This window comes from Toxorhynchites rutilus, chromosome 2 (genome assembly GCF_029784135.1).
Source record: "Toxorhynchites rutilus septentrionalis strain SRP chromosome 2, ASM2978413v1, whole genome shotgun sequence".
Taxonomy (NCBI): Eukaryota; Metazoa; Arthropoda; class Insecta; order Diptera; family Culicidae; genus Toxorhynchites; species Toxorhynchites rutilus.
In genome coordinates this window covers 142,058,323-142,082,121 of record NC_073745.1, presented here as the reverse complement: position 1 = coordinate 142,082,121, position 23,799 = coordinate 142,058,323, and the positions used below count along the sequence as shown (strand labels likewise).

At 38.3% G+C, this 23,799-nt stretch overlaps 2 protein-coding genes across 2 annotated transcripts in view; both read right to left on the bottom strand.

Annotated features, from left to right (window-relative positions):
- LOC129771791 (telomere-associated protein RIF1) overlaps positions 1-11,489 on the bottom strand; it is a 29,368-nt gene extending 17,879 nt beyond the window's left edge. The window contains exon 1 of the mRNA XM_055775825.1: positions 10,983-11,489. The gene's annotated coding sequence lies outside the window, so the exon portion shown is untranslated. The remainder of the gene's footprint in view (positions 1-10,982) is intronic.
- A 5,034-nt stretch (positions 11,490-16,523) lies between these two features.
- LOC129771792 (patched domain-containing protein 3) overlaps positions 16,524-23,799 on the bottom strand; it is a 227,333-nt gene continuing 220,057 nt past the window's right edge. Inside the window, exons 8-9 of the mRNA XM_055775826.1 lie at positions 19,451-19,977; positions 16,524-19,388 (exon numbers count right to left, since the gene is read on the bottom strand). Coding sequence (XP_055631801.1) covers positions 17,802-19,388; positions 19,451-19,977 — 2,114 coding nt within the window. The 3' untranslated portion in view covers positions 16,524-17,801. The remainder of the gene's footprint in view (positions 19,389-19,450; positions 19,978-23,799) is intronic.

Sequence of the window (23,799 nt, the reverse complement as noted above, 5' to 3'; positions counted from 1 at the left end):
CAGGCTAAGAATTAGGCTACATAATTTTTGTTATCTAACATTTTTTATCCAACCATCTAACATCAACAACCCGATAGACCACGCGACCAGAATGACAAAGTGATACGTGATTATTTTAAGAAATAAATATTCGCTCGATTAATCGAATTTTGAAAGACAATTTTTCGAATAAATCGAATATTGAAAAATACCCCAACGATTAATCGATAATCGAATAAATGAAAAATTAAGGCATCACTATTCCTCGCGAAGAATGAAAGTTTGCCTCAGCGAGATCCACTGTTCATACTCTTGACAAATATTCCCCTTCGTTCTTCTTCTTTTCCTTTGTTCACGGAGACTCTACATCTTACGATTTCCCCTTCGTTGCTCGTCGATAAGTTGCTCGTTATTGACAGCTCTGTTCGGGAGAGCACTCAAATGGACAGAACAAATGTATGAGGAAATGGGGATGCTTCCAATTTTCATCAATTTAAACCATATACAGACTATGAGATTGTAATGTAAAGCATATCAAACAAATGTTAGGGAACTTCCGATTCGTTTGGTATGTAAATCGCCGAAATCCGTTCGCGGCAAACATAGTTATTAACGTTAACTTTATTTTGACGTGGAACTACGTCTAACCGGAATATATAGGGGGTAAAATGAAAACCTAAACACAGAACATGCAGGAAAAAACATTTCTTACTGGATCGGGAAGATGTTTGCATCAATCGATAGGGAATATTTCTACGCATCTATCGCAGTTAATAAAATGTTATTTTTCATTAGATAAACATTTAAATAATTGTAAAATGTTAAGCGTTATCTAAACGCCCTAACTGCTTTGTTTTGATTGGCCCGATTTACTGTTTCCCCAGCACAGCCATCAAAACCAAGCAGCCTTGGGGAAATCGGCATTTGAAATACATGGAAGTAGGGCAACTTTTGTTCTCACCGAAATATGTTCCCTAACACAGACTTCAAAACCAAGCAGTGTTGGAGAAATCGGCATTGCAAATACATGAAAATCGGGGGTATTTTTGTTCCGACTGAAATGTGTTTCCCTAACACAGACTTCAAATCCATGGAGCGTGTGGAAATTGGCAAGGTGTCCGGGGAAATCTGCTTTAAATGCAAAATGCGAGCACTTTTATACTCGCTTGCCTTTGTACAGAACCTGGGAACCTGGGAAAACCGTGCAGACACTAGAGGCGAATGAACATTCAATTTTAAAGCATCTGTAGTATAAAAAGTAGAAGTTGAAGCTATTGATTCATGCAAGCCGGGGATACTTCTGCACATGTATGTTTTGTACTCCTAAAAGCGTTCTCATAACACGGATTACAAAAACGGCTACGAACACAACGCTTTGGCTCGGTTATTCAAGATTGCATTGAAGGATATGCCTTCATATCCTCTACTCACTGAATTTCTACGCATACCATTTGATGATTAGGCAAAATGTTTATAACCATTTGCTGCGATAACGCCTCTTGATTGAACAATATGCGTACGACGTACGTATCAAAATCGAAACTGAGTGTCTGAAGCTCATCAAATCCAGCAAATTAGCGGTTCGAGAAATACGTAAACTTGAGAGATGCAAACTTCAGAGAGAAATGTAAAAAAAAAAATCGTTTGATAATTCTTCCGTCCATATATTTTGTCCTAGGAATCATACCAATCGTAAAAGGACTGTCATTAAATTTACTTGTAGCGGAGAACATAATCTATCACAATGTATGAATTGACCTTACGTGGCATTTATTCAGTCTTTTTACTCACACAGCAATTAAATTGAATTCGGAAATTGTTTTATTCAATCAAAAACTCAATCAATACAAACAAATGATTGCTAAGCTAAGGTAGTTCCACGTCAACCTTGCGGTTTTATCATAGTTATAACCCACTCATTTTTTTTATTTCATAAAAACGTGACCTGTTTTCTGATTTGGCACCCTTAATGAAAGACGTAGTTCTACGTCAAAACAATCGAATTGAAAGCGCACGCGTTTGGAGCATCTTTTAAATGCGTCTACACCGATTGACGACGAAATAAGGAACGAAAAAAGGAAAAGATCGCCCAATCCTAGAGCAAGCTTTCGGAAAATGGGTGGAAAGCAAATTTCAACACAGGTCCGAAATTTGATTGTGCGTGACTTTCAGCGTAAGGAGTCTCAACCAAACATTACTGGGAGGTACGGGGTAAACCATGGTGCGGTCCAGTTGGTCATTCGAACGCATCAGTTGCTCGGCAGAGGGGCCGATCGACCGGGAAGAGAACCGAAACGTAAGACTGATGCAAGAACGGACTCGCTAATCATCCGAGAAGTGAAGAAAACCCCACGACGCACCATTCGACGACGTTTGGTGGAACGGGACTTGAAGAACTACTTCGCCAGAAAGCGACCGATGATCAGCAACACCAATAAAAAAACGACTTCAGTTTGCGACTGTCGATGGTTACATCGACATTTCGTACTAGAACTTGGAAGAATCCACACTGAAAATGGGATTACACCTTCCAGCAAGATAAGAACCCGAAGCATACTGCATAGAGCAGCATTCTTCTGATCGGGCCGGTTCAAACCAGGGGTATGACCAAAACGTCAAATCCATCATATTGCCAGTGTACTCAATATTGCTGTGGTTCACTGACATTTTGGTTCTGTCAATTACTGTTGTTTATAACTCGGTCCGGTTATATAGTCGAATAATGGCTAACTTTAAACTCCATGTTAAATGTAAACACCTCCATGTGAAACCGAAATATGAAAATCGCTCATGCAGTTAGAAATAAAGCAGCGCATTTTTCTTTATTTTTACTATTTCAATGATTTCAATCCTCGCAAATGATATGATGGTAAACAAACGACGCCATATTGATTTATATTTTGGGTAGCCTATATTCAGTTGATGTCTAACCCCTGGTTCAGACCAATGGTGTGACCACCCCAAAGCCCCGACTCGAGTCTTATGTCAGATGGATATCGAGACCAAACATGAAGTGGATTTTTTGTCATACCCTAAATAAGTATTAATAATAAGTATTTCTGAAAAATAAATCAACGGTACTGAAATGGCAACATGGTCTACTAATTATCTACTTTTACGTAGTAAAAAACTGTAGATAAAAAAACGCGTTCTGATTGGTCGATTGGCGCACAAATTGCTTGCTCACCGAATGTATTTGAAAACTCAACATTGCCAACTTTGTTAAAGGAAGACGATGGCCAAACTCAACAACAGATGCTGCCCAATCAACCTTTTCCTGACGTTCAAAAGCTATTGGAAAGTTTCTGAAGGTTGAAAAGTGGAATTCACATTACTTGTCCTACAGACAACAAGAAACCCTGAAAAGTATTTAAAAAAAAAATGGGTGGGTTATATCTATGATATTACCGCAAGGTTGACGTGGGACTACCTTAGCTTAGTAATCATTTGTTTGTATTAATTGAATTTTTGATTGAATAAAACAATTTCCGAATTCAATTGAATTCAATATATTTGAGTTGTGAAAAAAAAATTTAACAAATTCAATGTCTCTAGTGTCTGCACGATCTTACCAGGTACCTAAGTTTAGAAGACCGTGTTAGGGAAACGCATTCTAGTCTGTACAAAGGTAAGCGAGTACAAAAGTACTCGCAGATTGCATGTATTTTCAATGCCGATTTCCCCAGACACCTTGGTTTAGAAGTCTTTATAGGTAATCAGATTTCAGTCGGAACAAAAATACTCCCGACCTGCATGAATTTGCAATCCCAATTTTCCTAGACACCTTGGTTTTGAAGCCTGTGTTGAGGAAACATATTTTAGTCGGAACAAAAATGCTCTCGACTTGCATGTATTTGCAATGCCAATTTCCCCTCGCTCCATGGATTTGAAGTCTGTGTTACGGAAACACATTTCAGTCGGAACAAAAATGCCCCCGAATGCATGAATTCGCAATGCAAATTTTCTCGAGCTCCTTGGATTTGAAGTCTGTGTTAAGGAAACACATTTCAATTGGAACAAAAATACCCCAGACTTGCATGTATTTGCAATGCCAACTTCCCCACGCTCCTTGGATTTGAAGTCTGTGTTAGGGAAACACATTTCGGTGGGAACAAAAGCTCCCCCTACTTTCATGTATTTGCAATGTCGGTTTCTCCAATGTTGCTTGGTTTTAAAGTCTGTGTTAGGAAACACATTTCGGAGAGAACAAAAGTCCCCCTACTTTCATGTATTTGCAATTCCGATTTCCCCAAGGCTGCTTGGTTTTGAAGTCTGTGTTGGGGAAACCGTAAAGCGGGCCAATCAAAACGAGGCAGTAAGGGCGTTTAGATAACGCCCAACATTTTACAGTTATTCAATTATTTACCTAATGGAAAATAACATTTTGCTAATTGCGATAGATGCGTAGAAATATTTCCTATCAATTGATGCAAACATCTTTCCGATTCAGTAGAAAATGTTCGAGTTATAAGCATTCGAAATCTTGCATTTTTTCCTGCATGTTCAGTGTTTATGTTTTCATTTTACCCCCCATATATTCCGGTTAGACGTAGTCCCACGTCAAAAGGTAAAAGTATCACTCCCCAGATACAAAAGAAAGTAATTCCTGCGTCGGTTCAGAATCGGGGATGAAAAGTGAATATATTCTAAGAATCCCAAGCACGAAAGATTATATGTTGACCCCAGCCAACCAGCCACATCGCCTACATGGTAAGATGCTCCGGAAAGAAGGAGATTGCTCCGTCTTCAAAAGAAAGAACAAGGAAGGAAAGTGATTCCATTTCAAACCAAGTGAAAATTCGAGCAAAACACAGTAAAGAAAAAAAAATAGAGAACATTAAAGGCCTACAGTAAACTTTAGCAAGTGAAATTCGACCGAAACCATTTTTATAGACATGCTAGCTGACCCGACAAACTTCGTCCCGCCAAAAGTTTATGTTTTGTGATCAATACCTTCAACCATCCACGTTTTATTACTATGAGCAAGTTCATGGGTCCAATCGCAGAACTGTTCATTAATTGATCTTCTAATGGACCCCGTGGAATTTAACTTTTACTATAAAATTCCTAGTATTTCTAACAAAACTCATCATTATAATATCAGATTATTTTGAGACACAATTCTCGTTCAAGATTTTTCAACCACCTGCAAATAACATGTTTCTCCGTTACATGAAATAAATGTTTTGTACAGAAAATATGATAGGATAAAGACAGCCCTGAATGGTTAAATTCCTTCCTCGAGTTCTGCTCTTATCAACACATCCGGCGATCCTTTTTTAATATAGATAGAAGAAGATATAGGAGTGCGTTTCATCACATTAAAATCCATTTCCAGTTTCGAATAAAGATCAATTTCGCTAGCTTGAGTAATGCAGAAATTTGTGTTTGGTTTGTATGGCAGACCCCCTCCCCCCCCTAAGAGAGGAGGGAGGAGTATCTAACCACCGTAAAACATTTATTGCACCCTAAAACCTCCACATGCCAAATTTTGTTTCATTTGCTTGATTAATCCTCGAGTAATGCAGAAATTTGTGTTTCATTTGTATGGCAGCCCCCCTTTAGAGAGAAGGGTGGAGTGTCTAACCACGATAGAATCATTCATTGCACCCTAAAACCTCCATATGCCTAATTTGGTTTCATTTTCTTGAATAATTCTCGAGTAATGCAGAAATGTGTGTTTCATTTGTATGGCAGCCCCCCTTAGAGAGAGGGGTGGAGTCTAACCACCATAGAAACATTTATTGCACCCTAAAACCTCCATATGTCTAATTTGATTTCAATTGCTTAATTAATTCCCGAGTAATGCAGAAATTTGTGTTTAATTTGTACGGCTAACATAGTTGGACAATGTTGGAGCTCCAGCAAACCTGAAAGCCATTGTCAAAAATCAGTATGATATGTATATACCTGTTATAAGTTTTATAATAGGTTATAATATACAAAGATCTCCGAGTTAACTAACGTAACTAGCTAAGTTAAATCCGTCTATTATTTACCCCTCAACCGTTTGCTCGATCCGACTTTGTTGTGATCATACACTCTTTATCTATCTGAATCATTTCTCAAGATAGAAAATATGAAAATGAAATGATATCAATCATTAGTTTTTTTTGACGTAGGATTACGTCTTTCGGGAACATATTGGGGTACAAATCAAAAATCGAAAATCGAACACATCGTGAAAATTGTCCAATTTCAAACGCTTTCTGCTCAGTCATTTCATGATGGATTGATGAAATTTTTGCGTCAATCGATTTCGGCACTCCATAACAATTTTTTATATTGAAGAAAAAAATAGATGTCATTAAACTAACTATCAATCAATTCAAAAATCTCAACCCATATCCTAACGGAAATACCCTGATTGGTCGAAATTGACGACACATGCGGCGGGTCCCTAACAGAGACATCAAAACCGAACTGCCTGGGGGAAATTGGCATTGCAAATACATGAAATTAGGGGGAACTTTTGCTCCCACCGAAATGTGTTCCCTAACAGAGACTCCAAAACCAAGCTGCCTGGTTGAATCGGCATTGTAAATATGTGCAAGTCGGGGGCATTTTTATATTGCAAGTAAGGTGAGTAATACGATTCATTCTAGCAAATTAAATTTGAGTTCGGAACTTTAATGTTGGTTGCCTCGTGAAATTTCATATCAATGACCGATCGTGTATTGTGAAAAATTTAGCACAAGTGTAAGCGAAAAATTATATATGGTAGCAGTTGAGTTAAAAATGACTTCATAAATGAAACGATTTTTTTCAATTTTCATAAATAAATACCAAGTGTTCCCGCTCGAGAACGGGTCGTTTGGTTTAAGCTGTTTGTTTTGTTATGTTCATTTTCACTCAAGAAAAGTTTATACGGCGAGAAAAATTGGAAAAGTGAAGAAACATTAGAAAAAGTGATTTTCCATATACTCTACATATAGTATTAGTTGTTGTTAGTCCAATTGAAATTCGCATTGGGTGAATAAACACTTAGAAAGTAAAAAATTATAAAAGAAAATTACCTTTTCCATTTCAGATATGCTTTCTCTATATTAAAGTAACATGTTTTTACTGATGAGAAAAATTGATAATTGTTTTCGGTATTGGTAATTATCTTATATTACATTGGTGAGTTTTTTTTCTTTATTTCATTCATACATAACACAGGAGGCATCTCGTCTAGGATCACAGAGGGCGATTTTCATCATATCTCGTTCCACTTCGGTATCTTTTATCTGATACGCACTATTCAACGACTGTTTACCATCCTTCTGTCATCATCACTCGGTAAACACTGGTGGAGTGAACAAACAATACCCAACAACTAGACAAAACGGCCATTTTCAGAGCGATTAAATCATTATCAAAGAGCTGTACGATGTAATTCTTCAAACATATCCAAAATCAACAGATAGCCTAACGGAATCCTACGTCAACAATGCGGTCGTGTCTCGGACACAACCCTCCTGTGACTTTTTAAAATACAGTAAACATTCACTAACTGGGCGAAAAGGGAAGACCAGTTATCGACATTCACGTTCTAACTGGTCCGGCATGTAAAACGTCAAATAAAATCGAGGGGAACTTCAATGAATTGTTTGATTCGCGTTGATCATGAAATTTGACAAACAAAAGGTTTCCAATGGTTTCCAAGTTTCACATTGAGTGCGACAATAGGTATGAAATATATTTTGAGGAAATTATTTGTCTGTTTTGCAGCTTTATGACACTCGCCATGTTTTTGGTGCCAACATCTCAAAAATCAAAAGTATTTGTTTTCTTCAAAACAGCGATTCGCGTTGGCGGCATTGTGCTTCGTTTACTAGTTTAGGGGAGCGTCAACGAATAGCTGATTTTCAGTCGGAATGAACGTTTTCAAAATTAAAATTATGAATGAAAATTAGCTTTTCCATATCAAATCAGTATTCTATTTGAATTAAAAACATTTTTGTTTGCAGGTGGTGAAAAAGTTTCATACGAAAATTGTTTATGAAGATAATTTTATATTATAATAAAAAAAAATCAGCATCAATTTTGGAATTGTACACCCAGGTTTTTTTTACGCGGGGGATACGTACCTTGTAAAAATAAACCGCGTTAATTGGAAAATCCGCGTAAAAAAAACCGCGTTAATTCGAAAATCCGCGTAAAAAAACCGTGTTAATTGGAAAATCCGCGTTAATTGGAAACTTCCCGTAAAGAAAAAAAGGTCACATAAAAATCCTCTTGAGAATCTTGATGGGGTGCGGCATACGCTCTGAGGGAGCTTGAAAGGGAGAGATATGAACTGAGAGAGAGAAGTGATGTTGCGTACGGAGGATTTCTGCTCCGCAGTGGTGTGCTCATCAACCCATTCTTGCACAAGCTTTATGCTATCTCGAGATACTTCTTCTTGCACTTGCAGATTCATCAGCTAGCGACCCAGTTTGTATTTCTCCTGGAAATGCTTTCTCTGCAGCGCTAATTGCCTCTGTTCCAACTCTAACTGCTTCTGGTCTAATTATTTCTGTTCTGTGAGGCATTTGCGTTGCAAAATCTGTCCTCCGACTTGACGTGGTCGTTCCCATCGAAACTGGCATAGGCGGTGGTGAATAACGCGGGCAAATTGAATCTGTGTTCGCTACAGATGCATCGAACCTGGCACATAGGTGCGGCACTAATATCCGTCAATAGCACTAAGTTCCGTCATATGGTCTCAGGAAGCATGAGGGACAGATTTGATATTGCTCAGTTTTTTTTATGCGGTGACCGCGTTAATTGGAAAATCCGCGTAAAAAAACCGCGTTAATTGGAAAATCCGCGTAAAAAAAAACCGCGTTAATTCGAAAATCCGCGTAAAAAAACCTCGTACAAAAAACCTGGGTGTATAGCCATATGGTTGAATGAAAGTCAGAAATATGTGTTTCAACTAATTAAATAACACGATTTGAAAATTTTCATTCAAATTTTAAAATTTAGAAACCGGCTTCGTGTCTTCTAATCTGATAGAGATTACACCAACGAGTTTGGGACACAAATTATGGCCCTAATTTGAAGTCGCCACCAGACGTCGACACCATCGCGAATTACCAATTTACCACCATCTGACATATCGTGATGTCGATGATGAACTTTTACATCAGAGGGATAGTGAGATACGCGATGACGGTAGGTAGAGTGAGATAGTGATAATTGTGCCATACACCTGCTGTTTTGTTATACGAAAATAATGTCAATTTTCATAACATTTCAAATTACATTCGAATGCCCCTCACAGCAAATCTTTCATTTAACACTCGTATACTCGCGCATTGGTCTGTCAGACCGAGAAATCGATAATTCGTTCATTTCTCAGAAAGTATCAACACTACGACTTTGCGATTCTCTCTAGCTTCGTTATTCGTCGTTCATCATCGTTGAGCGTATCGCACGTGTTGGTACAAAGGGGATGTGTGCCACTTTTTTAACACTTTCGGTCTGACACACCGACGCAAGTATAAGAGAAACTTTTTTGGACAAATGCCTTTTTTCATATTCTAGAATATTATTGAATGAAATGTATGAATCAATGTTAATGGCGTGGAATATTTATTGAATATAATGGATAAGATCATTAGAGGACTATTCTTATTTGATTTTCAGTCCCTTTTGTAACTGAATTGAACGGATCCATATATTAACTATTCTTCGATATATTCGTCGTTAGATTCATACGTTCAAAAGCAAAATATAAATGTTTGACTTTCGTATAGTTATTCGCTAAATATAATGGTCATACATATACACACTTGTGGAAGAATTGTAAACAGTAAACTATAAACTAATCGGTAGCTTATGGTAATGTTTAACGGTTACAGTTTCGTGGATATTTTTTTTTATAAAGGATAATATCGACATAAAAACAAGAAAAAGAAAAGAAAGTTACTAGAATCTTTTTATGCCCCATCTAAAAAGGCATTCATTCTTAGTTTACCAAGAAAACAGAGACAAAGAATATTAGAAATGTGCAAACTTTATATTTAAGAACCTTTATCGTATGGTAATTATCTAGAAGGTACATTCTTCTCTTCAATAAAAGATCCGAAAAACACGCAACAACTGCATGAAATGTGGAAAATATGATTGTTTCGAGCATGCAGTTATGCTATGTTCTGACTCTTACTCCAATGAAACCACAATCAGTTAATACATTTTTATGTTATTTTATACTGCTCTTTATACTTCCATGAATTATATTCAGTTGCTTACTTTTAATTAATAACACTGAAAAATTCGAATTTCGTTATTTGTGTTGGAGTATCAAAAATTACTCTATTTTGAGGAGGCTAAATTAGATGGCTAATAAAACATAATAAAGCCGAAGAAAACATATTTTTCGGAGTTTTTTCATTCAATCATGCCCTCTTCTTCAAATAAATGCCAATAAAGCCTGAAAAATACACAATGGCAACATTACAGAGAAGTTCACTTTTCGGTCTGTGACACCGTGCGCGAGTATACGTGTTATGATTTTGCACGCGAGTACAGGAGGGTTAAATATGGCGTCGATTGTTTACGAAATTCGGCCCAGTTAGCGAACGATTACTGTAATCAGTTCTACGATCCATAAAGATATTTTTGTTAGTCTAGATCACGGACTCTCAAACTATTTTGGGCAAGAAACCCCTTTTCCAGAATGAAGTGATACCATCGACCCCCCAAAACTTCGTGATTGGTAAAGTGGGTAAACTTGGTATTGTTTTCTCATCAATAAATAGACATAAAATTCAGAAAATATCAAGTGTAATCAATAATTATTAATGCAAATTTCAACATTAATCCTTTCCACTAAAATATGAGTCATTCTTGTAACGAGTTGGTTCAAGCAACACAACTTCTACAATATCTTATCGACTAGTTAATAGCATTTCCTAATTTTTCACGAAAGGATAACTAAAAAGGATCATGCTCGACAACTTTGCAGCGAAAACCAAGCGAATGGTGAATGAGACAACATACATTCCACATAACAGTGCATTGAAGAGAGTTACCTGTAGTTGTGATGCTTTCACTCCCTCACGCCAGTGGCTAAATCTGGTACGGTTTTGAGAGTATGGGTACACTTATGTTGGTCGCGCCTTTTGTGTAATTTCTCACAAGATGAATCCTTTTTCGGCAATACGAATATAGTTTACAAGGAATTATTGCATTTCCGTATTAGCGTAGCCTTGAAATTTGATGATATTTCACTTTCCACTCATTTCTAGTCGCACTTCAAATGTAATAATACCCAAACACGATGTGATGTCTGAATTTTCTTTTTCTATGTGGCAACTGCCCTCCACTAATATCTTAAACAATTGGGTTTATTGGATGTTTTTTTCAATCAACTTAAAGTTAATATAGCACACCACACTTTACTAACGATTATCACTGACAAATCGTAATGATATGGGACGTTTTATCACAAAAAACTTAACAAAATCGGAACACTTCGTCCCGATTCCGAAAGTCCATGAATGTGCAATACACGAAAACAAACTTCTTTTGGGACGATTCTGGCGCGAAGTTAGCGGCCGGGCTGTCAAACTGCGGTAAAAAATATCTGCAAGCATTTTGGTGTTTTGTCTGAAGTTTTCAAGTGCAGATGGCGCCGTTTGCATATTCAAAAAAGACCTAGGGGTACGTTAGTGTTGTGATCGATGTGTATTTCGTAAGGGGCCGTCCATATACCACGTGGACAACTTTAGGGGGGTAGGTGGTAAGAAAATGTCCACTCTTGTCCACGAAGAGGGGAGAGGGGGTATAGACTGAGAAGAATTTTCTCTCCGTATTTATCAATAAACGGATTGAGCCGCCTGAAAGTGCTGCCCAGTCAAACGTTCTTATATTTTTTTCTCATATCATGGATCTTCTTCAGTGAAATCTGTATTATAAAAATATCTAACGTAAATTGTGAATGACCAACAATTTCCTATGATCGAACTTTTGTAGTAACGGGGTATGCATAGCTCTCATAGCCAAAACTATAAAAATTAAACGATTAATAATGGTTGAGATTCCATGATATGCGTAAATGATTTTTCATCAAATATAATGTTCTATACATTTTGTTATATCTCGAGAACAGTATATGATAATAATGTCTGTATAGTTTTTTATACAGAATTGCGTGTAAAATAATTTTTCCAAAGTATTTTCATTCCATTAATTTCTAGGAATCAATATTTACATTTGCATGAGATCGTCTATGTGGTTGCATGCATGGTTGAGTTGGATTTTTCATGTTTTTATGTTGTAATAACAATCCTAGATGTGTTTGGTTGTTTTGTATATTGTATCATAGCTTGAGTTCAATCGGTTCCGTATTTTTCGAGTTTTTGAAAAGCTTGACGCGTACACAAACGAACAGAACATTTTTATATACAGAGAGATTTCAGGAGGTGATAGAGGATCATATTTGATGAAAAAATCCTACGCATGTGGTTCTCAACTAGAACATTGTTGAACTTTTCTTAAGTCCAATTTTATGTCTTGAACTGACTCTAATTTACACAGTACGCTCCTTAGAATAATTATACTGTTATAGAAAATTTTGCATATAATGCAGTTGTAAAACTTTCAAATTAATGGAACCCAGAATCAACTTTTAAATGTAAAGAAGAAACTTCAAATTTCGTGGTTTTAATTAATTTTCCAAAAATGCATGATAAACTGGATTGTTATGCAAAATTTCCTCAAATGGAAGCAATTCAATCGTATAAAATAGCGCACTTTTAGAATTAAAGTCAGTTTAAGCCAAAAAACCGGTCTAATGGAAAAGTTCAATAATTTTTTCGTAGTTAAGATTTGATCATAAGCGTTCCGGAATCGCTGAAAAATTTAGACCCTTTACTCCTCAATCCTTTATCAAGTGAATATCTATAGATATCAGTGCATGCTTCCTTCTTTATCTTTTCTTTTTTTGAAGTTCTTTTTAATTGATAGAAAAATAATCTATGTTTATAAAATTGTTCTGTTCGTTTTTGTGCGCTTCAAAAACTCGAGCTCTGATGGAGCTCATATTATAACACAACATACGAGCCACTTCAAAAATTGTTTTTGCTACTGCCAACACATTAAGAAGCTTTAAGATTTCCAGATGAAATAAGCACACTTCTGAAATAAAGCTGTGAAAGTAAATTATCTTTTTAGTATTGAATATGTGTTCTATGTAATAGCAACAAAATTCTTTGCATGTGTTTAAAAATCGCGAGCTTAAATTGTATCTGATAATGGTTTTAAATCCATTTATTTTTATTCGATTGGCTTTGCTCAAGATCAATCTTTGGAATTTTGTAGTTTATATTCGGATGCGGATTGTTCAACTGGATATTGCACGTTTCTGTGTTGACAAACCAGATAGCCTTTATATTAGGCTGTCAAAAAAGTCCTGCGGTATTTCCGCGAGGTGTCGTTGTAAGCGCGTAGTTCTAGTTGTATTCATTGTATTTACATTGCATTGAGTCATACTATAGCTCGTTGGAAAGGTATTTTTGCGCGCTATAATATAGTCCTTGACAGTGTTTTGTTTGGTTAAGTCGTTCGTGAGTTATAGTGTCGCAAATATGGAGCAAAATAAAGAGAAAATCCGACATATTTTACAGTACTACTATGACAAAGGCAAAAATGCATCTCAAGCTGCCAATAAAATTTGTGCAGTTTATGGACCCGATACAGTTTCCATTTCCACCGCACAACGATGGTTTCAACGTTTTCGTTCTGGTGTAGAGGTCGTCGAAGATGCGCCACGCTCCGGAAGGCCTGTCGTCGAAAATTGCGACAAAATCGCTGAATTAGCCGAGAAAGACCGGCATAGTAGCAGCTGTAGCATCGGCCAAGAGCTGGGGATCAGTCATCAAACCGTTATTAACCATTTGAAGAAGCTTGGATTCACAAAGAAGCTCGATGTATGGGTGCCACACACGTTGACGCAAAAAAAACATCTTTGACCGTATCGACGCATGTGAATCGCTGCTGAATCGCAACAAAATCGACCCGTTTCTGAAGCGGATGGTGACTGGCAATGAAAAGTGGGTCACTTACGACAACGTGAAGCGCAAACGGTCGTGGTCGAAGCCCGCTGAAGCGGCTCAGATGGTGGCCAAGCCCTCATTAACGGCCAGGAAGGTTCTGCTGTGTGTTTGGTGGGATTGTCAAGGAATAATCTATTATGAGCTGCTTCCCTATGGCCAAACGCTCAATTCGGACCTGTACTGCCAACAACTGGACCGCTTGAAGGTAGCACTCATGAAGAAGAGGCCATCTTTGATAAACAGAGGCCGCATTGTCTTCCATCAGGACAACGCCAGGCCACACACTTCTTTGGTGACGCGCCAGTAGCTCCGGGAGCTCGGATGGGAGGTTCTTTTGCATCCACCGTATAGTCCGGTCCTTGCACCAAGTGACTACCACCTGTTTTTGTCCATGGCGAACGAGCTAGGTAGTCAGAAGTTAGCCACAAAAGAGGCCTGTGAAAATTGGCTATCCGAGTTTTTTGCCAATAAGGAAGCGAGCTTCTATAACAGAGGTATTATGAAGTTGGCATCTCGTTGGGAACAAGTCATCGAACAAAACGGCGCATATTTGACTCAAAACAGATGATTGTAACTAATTTTATGAACAAATGAAAATTCAAAAAAAATACCGCAGGACTTTTTTGACAGCCTAATATATTTTTAATAAGGCTCATATGCCGTCAGTCTAACGGGGCCGGGAGTTCAATATTTCGACAATGTTTGCTTACAACTATGTTAGTAATATGTAACCGATTACTCGCGGTTGGCTCGAGGTTAGTATTACAAGTGTTCTCATAATTGGTATGTTGCAGTCTTCGATGCTCTGTACGTGTGCCCGACATGGGATACCTCCTATTGGGATGCAGCTGACCATTAATCAGCAACGCCCCCCTAGTCTGTACCCCATATCTAGCGTGGTGCGTCTTTCTCGACTCGAGGAATCCAGGATAGAATGATCACTAGCCGGCGCAATCATCAGCTCGTGTAGATTTGTCATGAGCGGTACAACCGTTGACTCTTGTTGAATCATCAGTGGACTACACAACCTTCGGCCCGTGTGTCTGTAAAGAGTGTGTGTATGTATTGCCGCGACTAAGTAAAAGTTTATAGATCGGATAGGAGGGGTATGAAACAGGGACACAACGAAGGAAACATCATTAAACGTTGACATCGGCGTTTCTGAGGAACAGGTATAGATGAAGCAGAAGATCAGGATCGCGGCTACCTAAAATATCCCGGACGGGGATAACCGATTGTCTGCCTTGTGCCCTCAATGCTCTGGAGAGCTGAGAGCGGGCAGCATGGAACCGGATACACGACCAGACAATATGCTCGATGTCGTGGTAGCCAAATCTCATTGTTATTAGGCATTCGCTAACAAGGTGTTCACGTGTTCTGTTAAACTTTTTTTCATTTGTTTAAGAATTAGTTCGTTCTTCCAAACCAAAAATGAGTACACCCATACTTTGCTATACATCCGCTCTTTATACGGCATTTCGCTACAACGGCCCTCTTCAATTAAGGCACGTTTTCGATTTACGGCTTAAAATGTTTCGCTATAACGGCAAAAAAAAAAAGTTTTTCGATGTCGTTATATCTAGGTAGGTTTATATTCGAGTGCCAATGAAAATGGCCATCTCGAATTTTCAAACGGAATTTTCTTAAAAATTTTGGTTCCCACGAAAAACTACCCTATGCAAAATATCAGCTCAATCGGACTTCATTTACTTATATCGCCCAGCCGTCAAAGTTCAAGTTTTTTGTAAATCAAAAAAAATTTTTTTTTTAAATTGATTGATTCCTTTTCGCTTTGCTGCCGAGTTTCGTGGAATGTATCTAGGCTGTAAAGCGAGGTACGGGTGTACAATAGCCCTGCTGAAATGTGGCAAACGTGAAAATTGTCGAAAAGTAACATGGAACAACTTTGCGTAGAACGGCAGATTATGAGGCAGACCAATTTGTGTTTTTTCCTTTGAGCGTCCTAAAATGAAGTTCAGTGTTTTCAACATTCGTGATTGATTCGTATTGTTTGGATTTGTTCAAAATACGCTCTATTGTTTGTTTGTTTTTTTCTCTACTCGAACTTTTTTTGAAATATAGTTGACATTGTAAAATGAAATATAGTTGACATTGTAGTAGTAAACATTGGTCCCAATAATTCCACATTAATGAATCGTCTGATTTTGGAGATGCTTGGTCTATGTTTGTTGTTTTTCTCAAAATGAAAACAAGTCTTCACATCTGACATTCCTGTTCATATACATAATAAGTGACAGATGTATTTCCCGTCTACCAAATAATCCATGTAAAACATTTCAATGACACTCGTCTTCTAGAATAGTATATTTTGCTCGACTAGACTGTAGCCGAGACGAATTGCTTTATGTCATCGTTGTTTATCGACTTGGTCTTCGGATATGGATTGAGAGAATGAATAACAATCAACAATTTTTCCATTCATGATGTATATTAACCTCGGTTTAAATTATCATTCTCACCCAAGATAGGATCAGTTTTGCTTTGTTTTGTATAGTCTTCGTTTCAAAAAATATATATTTTTCAATAGTATCGCACAAAATATTCTAAATCGAAAAAAAAACTGATAATAATAATTACAAAAGTATATACCTAAAAACTCACATTTTTCCTATCTAGTAGTTTTTTTTTATTCGTTATATGATACACTATGAATGATTTCGTTTTGTTTTTGTCTTTCCACTGCAAATTCCCTTAACAACACATACTATAGTTTCCAAATCTTACGATAAATAATATTAAACTCGATGAGCGTCCGCTTCGATACGCCAATAAGCGTTGAAGGCGAGTCCTTCCGCTGGTCCGATTCTTGATCGCATCGGACGCGCCTTTCGTTGATCTAATTACGCCTAAACCTAATCAACATAATGTAGAGCACATTCCTTCTCGTGCATCTCTAGTCACACTCGACTGTTGAACCTCGTGGAGAGTGTTCATTTTCCTGCCTTTCGCTGCCTTCCTCGAATGTTTGCCTGTTTTCCTCTTTCGGTTTCATTCTGGCGGAAGTTCATCACGGACCGAAATTGCCTCTTGCCACTAATCTTGGCTTGTTACTACTGTATACGATTAAATTAAATAACACACTTTCTGTTTCCCACTATTGCATTATATTTCTTTTAGTTAAGTTAGATGAGGGCGCAAACAATATTATTTTTTTCATCACACTAAAGCGCACGCACACGTACAGCATCCACACAAACACACACGCAAACATACAGAACCGCTCGAACGCGCGTGCAAATCAAGTCAAGTTATTTATAATCACGCTCACGCAGTTAACTTGGCTCTATTACATATAATACAATAAGATGCGATTAAGAGATTTTATTGAGGGAGAGAGAGGGAGCAGGTTTCTGGAAGTGATGCTGCGCTCCGGAGTATCAGATCCACCCGTCGGAGAATGCTATAGCGTTGGGAAAGTGTCACGACATATTCGAAGAAAGCTTCAATTTTCTAGGAAATGTCGAAAGCATTTTCGTTGAATTTTTTTGGTAGTTTTATGACTGTTTTTTTTTGGTAGTCAATAGTTTCCGGAAATGATCCCCTCCGCAACTCATCGCATCAGTCATGATAACAATCATCGGTACAAACTAAACATGTATAACTAGTGAAGGTTTGAGCAAGAATGAAGTAGTCATAGGGTCTATCAAAATGGATAAACAAAAAATGAATAGGAAGAGCGACGAATGATGCCTCTTTTAATTTCCTACTTAAAGTTCTAGGCTGCTAAATTATCAACCCGCTGCTACCGTTTACCAAATAGATAAAATCTAGCTTTCAAGGAAATCTCATATCGCCCATATGCCGCAGCTGGTGCAGACTGCTCTGGGAAGTCGTCCGCTGGGGTGGCTGTCGGGGATAGTATAGATTGTGCTGCGAGGATGAGCGGTGCGGGTTCTGCTTGTAAATACCTTCCGGAGGAGTATACTTACGAGGTCGACGCTCATCGCTAAAGCGCCGATGTTTACCGTTATCTACCTCATCCGAATACTTCCTGCGAACGTTGCTGCTATTGTTGCTGTCACTGCCACTATTGTTACTATTGTTGGACATGCGCTTCACATGGCTGCTGTCATACATGTAGTATCGGTTCGTGTGCTGATAGTCATCATCGGCTGGCTCATCATTCTCGAATGTTCGGTTATCTTCGTAGCGAGGTTTACGAATTCGGTTGTCTTCGGATTTCCGTCGCTCTCGTTCGCGATCGGCTTCGTAGTTGTATCGTCTGTTCGCCTGCCCTTGGTCTATGGCTAGCATGTCATCGTAGCCATACCGAGCATTAGCAATCTTCATGGGAACTTTTGCTCCCGGTTTAGGCCATGCGGTCGAATCCTGTCCATACAAATCTAGAACAGGCTGAAACTGGCTCTGTCCAGTAAGATTATGGGTAGATCTTCTCCAACCCTCCTCATACCTCCTCCTCGTATTCTCATCCTCCAAGGCCTGTCTTCGCTGGGACTTGCTGCTCGAACTTTCACTCGAATCTTCACCGGATGTTCCTAGGCCTAAGTCCTTCTCGTCACCGTAGGCCTTATATGGGGTGCCGAGAAAGCTCTTACTTCCAAATGCACCCGTTAACGCCAGCTGCGGATGTGATATACAGTAAGGGTGTGGATAGGCTTTCTCAACAGAAGACATTTTGTGCTCATCGTCAGGATGCGAAGTGCATGACCCCGGCCCGAACAGTGACAGCAAAACTGGGAGCAGGAATAAGCCATGCATTGCTCCGAAGAATATCACCAGAAACACCATTTTGAAGAACACCAAGAATATATAACTATCCGCTAGCAGCAAAGCTACCACTCCCAGAATCGTGCTAACGCTTCCTTGAACAATCGGCATTCCTAGGCTGTAGAGGGCCTCCCGTACTTTCGCGTCTGGAGTGCGAGCCTTGCTGGACATGTAAGTGTAGCAAATATGGGCTGTAAAATCAATCGAAAATCCAATACACATTATCAGATTTATCATCGAAATTGAATCCAGATTGACATCCCACAGACTCATATAACCGGCGACACCCAGCTCAATGCTAACGACCGAGAATGCCACCCACAGCGAGCACAGGAAGTTCGGTATGAATATGAACGAAATCAACATCATTATCAGCGCTCCGACGATCATCGATTGGATAGAAGTAGGTCGCACCAGTTCGAACTGATCGAAGAAAACAAAATACGGATGGAATACGGTCGCGTTCAGCGGGGAGTCCTTGCATATCTGCCGCAGATCCTTCACCATGATCTTCTCGTGATTTGTATCTGTGATGTTGATCGCCTGAATCATGAATCGCGATGCTAGAATACGGGTGCTGTTTTCGTTGAACTTTACATCCAAAGAGAATGGATTCGCTGGGAATAACCAGATCTGAAAATGAACGATCAAATGTATCAAGTTGATAAAATTACGTGGAAAGTAATCCAGCTCACCTCTTTCAGCGCGTCGATAAACGCCTGCTCACTATCCAGGGTAAGATTCAGATAATCATTATTCCTCTCCACGTACGAAACGAACGACCGAAGCCAGGATTCACTATACAGCGGCGATGTGATGTATGTGGTGTTCTCTAGCGATTGCATTAGATCTTCGATCTGCATCTGGGTGGTCGGATCGGAATAGTTTAAATCCCCAGTTATGATCACCTGAATTCGGTACGGAAATTCGCGATAGTATTCGTCTTCCAGGTCGAAGAACTTCACCGAGTACGAGTCCGCCTTGGAGAGCTTCCTCCGCTCGAGTCCTTCTTCGATCTTGGTCAGCCCGAAGCAGGCTCCGGCGAGATAACCGGCAAACACGAGGATGATCAGGGCCTTCACCCAGCCTTTGTTCAAGATGCGGGCGACGTTGTCACGGAAGAACTTCATCAGCATGTGCTCCTTGTTGTCGATCGGGTTGTCCGGGTCGTCGCGGTTGATTCCGCCGGTGTTGAGCTTGCGATACAACCACGAGCGCTTCTCTGTAACAGTAGGTAAGAAACGGGAAGTGTAAATTAAATTTTGGTTCTAGAATTATGAGTTTCACTAGGTGAAGAATTTAGTCCGTAATATAAATAATTGAGAAAATGAATAAGAGTTTTCTAAACGTTATCAAGAAAGCACTTCCTCGAAAGCCCACTTTCCCGAGAGTTTTGTGCATGGCTAGTAATTTTAAAACGTTTTGGTTGCGATAATTCGATGCCTCCCTAGAGCAGCTTTGAACTGGAGATCCTATTTATTAATCTGGAGTACAGTTGCCTCATTCATGATCATAATTACGGATCAAACATAAATATCAAAAATATCATATTAGTGGCTGTTTACATACCACGTGGACAGAAAAAGTATGTTATTAGACTCCCCCTCTCCCTCCATGGACAAGCGTAGACATTGACTAACCCCTTCCCTTGTTGTCCACGTGGACATTCATCCATATTTTCCTACTTTAAAAAATCATAGAAATAATAGAATAACGCCTATGTTCAATTCTAGATTTGTTTCATGTTATATTTTATATTAGTTAATTGATAAAAACAAAAGAAGAAATTCATGAAAATGAATTTTATGTTCTTGAGATCTGTATCCATTTTCTTTTACAGCTGGCATCTAATGATTCTAGTAATTCTGTCCGTGGCGACCTTGCCCACTGCGGAATATGATCTGTTACAGGAAGGCAGGTTCATTTTCAAGCTCGATTTTTGCTTCATCTTTCTCAACTGCGTCCCTGTCCAGATACAGTATCTCAGCTGGTGGTTGTCGTGAACACAAAATAAAAATATAAAATATATAAATATTTCGCATTCGGAGATTTTTCATATGCTCATCACCCATTCTATATGTAGTGACTTCCAAAGGTATCGTGAGGCAAAATTACTCCAGACTCAGCGAAGCCTACGTTTTATTTTGGGGCCTTCAAAATCACATACATTGTGTTTTAACTACTCTCATACGCTTCAAAGTATTTATAGAGTATCAAATCAACCGTCCACTTTACCGATCTTCTGTGATGTTCAAAAATTTCCAACATGCACTAGAAACTACTCGAATTACAAATTGCAATTTAATTTTCTGGTCATATGATCAATTCTAAATTCTAATCTCACTTTTCATGAGGGTGTTTTAACAATCATTGTTAATTTAACAATTTAACAACGTTTTTTTTATAAAAAAATCAAAGCACGAATGAGATATTTGACAAAGTTGTAAAATTAATAAACTTCATGGGAAAAATATTACGTTGTTAAGAAAATTTAAAAGAAAAAAAGAAAAGTTAACTTAATATTAAATGATTTCATATCTGAAACACCAATATTTGATATATGATAACCAAACTTAACAACAACTTGCAGAATAATTGAATATTCACCAATCAACCGACGTTTAAAATTGGTATGTAGGGGTTTTTGGGGCCGGGGAAGGTTTTCATGATAGTTTGAGACCTCTCCCCCTTCTCTAAGGGGCGGCTGCCATACAAATGAAACACAAATTTTTGCATTACTTGAGAAATGATCAAGCAAATGGAACGAAATTTGGCATGTGGAGGTTTCAGGGTACAATAAATGTTTCTATGGTGGTTAGACACTCCACCCCCCTCTCTAAGGGGGGGGGGAGGTGTCTGCCATACAAATGAAACACAAATTTCTGCATTGCTCGACAATTAATCAAGCAAACGAAACCAAATTAGGTATATGGAGGTTTTGGGGCGCAATAAATTATTCTATGGTGGTTAGAGACTCCTCCCCCTCTCAAAGAAAGGGGGGGGTCTGCCATACAAATGAAACACAAATTTTCTACATTACTCAAGAATTAATCAAGCAAATGCTACCAAATTAGGCATTTGGAGGTTATAGAGTGCAATAAATGTTTCTATGGTGGTTAGACACTCCACCCTCCTCTCTAAGGGGAAGCTGCCATACAAATGAAACACAAATTTCTGCATTACTTGAGAATTAATTAGGTAAAAGAAACGGAATTTTGCATGTGGAGGTTTTAGGGTGCAATAAATGTTTTCACAATGGTTAGACACTCCACCCCTCTCTCTAAGGAGGGGCTGCCATACAAATGAAACACAAATTTCTACATTACTCAAGAATTAATCAAGCAAATGCAACAAAATTAGGCATGTGGTGGTTTTAGGGTGCAAAAAATGTTTCTATGGTGGTTAGATATTCCACCCCCTCTCTAAGGGGAAGCTGCCATAAAAAATGAAACACAAATTTCTGCATTACTCGAGAATTAATCAAGCAAATTTGGCATGTGGAGGTTTTAGGGTGCAATAAATGATTCTATGGTGATTAGATACTTCTCCTCCTTCTCTTGGGGTGGGCTGTCATACAAATGAAAAACAAATTTCTGCATAACTCGAAAACTAATCCAGCAAATGGAGCCAAATTTGTCACGTGAAGATTTTAGGGGCACGAAAGGTTTCTATAGTGAATAGACACTCCTCCCTCCTCTCTAAGTGGAGGAGCGGGAGGGGTCTGTCTATCATATTTTCTGTATCAAACATTTATTTCATGTAACGGAGAAACATGTTATTTGCAAGTGGTTGAAAAATCTTGAACGAGAATTGTGTCTGTGAATAATCTGATATTATAATGATGAGTTTTGGTAGAAGTACTTGGAATTTTTTAGTAAAATGTCAATTCAACGAGGTCGATTAGAAGATCAATCAATGAACAGTTCTGCGATTGGACACATGAACTTGCGCTTAGTAAGAAAACGTGAATGTTTGAAGGTATTGATAACGAAAAACAAATTTTGGGCGGGACTAAGGCTAGCTCATTGGCTTCAATTTGATATGTCGAACATCTAAATCGGTTCAGTGGTTCAAAAGTTATGAATTTTTGAAAAAAGTCATTTTCGGAAAAAAGTGGAAAATATTGATTTTTCGGAAAATAAATAAATGGAAAAAAATAAAAATAGGCAAGAGTGCTAATAAAAAAAATAAAAAAATACGGGGCTAATATTTTGCGATAGAGAACAAAGTTGCCACGAAAATCAGAGAACCACTATATCGGTTTGGCATGGAACGACTGAATTATCACATCCAGGTGGCCCCACAGATTACATTAATAATCTGAGTTTATTGTTTGGAGGTAATCCACGCAAAAATTGATTATCCTTAGAAATTTTTAGAAACGCTCGGATCTCGGCTAATTCACGCTTCGGTGCTGAAGTGTTACGTTTTCTTCACTTCTTAGCCATTCTTAGTTCAAATTTAGAAACATGGTGGTAGCTCAAAATCTCATTCGCAGTAAAGAAACGACGCCCCAAAATTACTTTATTGTTTTGAAACTTTAAAGCTGCTGTGGAAGTCGCACTCAAATGTGCATTGTTAGCAAATGCCAATATTAATTTCAGCTAATTCAACTCACACTATTCGAGAAATCTCTTGTGTTAAATTGCTCTCAGTTAATTGAAGATCTTCCAAAACCATATCTTTCATGTTCGTTGAAGTTTTTGGAGTTGCTGTACTTTTCCGACGTTCTTTAAGTGAATATTCAAGACTTGTACGACTAAATTCAGTAGCCTATCAATTTTCGTGAGTTTTTTCAGATGTTAGGAATAAAGTGAAGTATTCGGGTATTATGGTTATTGTTGAGGGTGTATTTGAAGATGTATTCTCGATTTTTTGAGTGCACGAATAATGAATACTACGCTGTTGACAGCTGGATACTTAGATGCCGCCTGAAGATCGGTCTTTACTGGTGGTATCAGTTGTAGAGCAACGGGGTGGCACAGAACGATTTCCAATGAATATTTTGAAATATTAAAGCGTTACATAAGGGTTTTTGAAAATT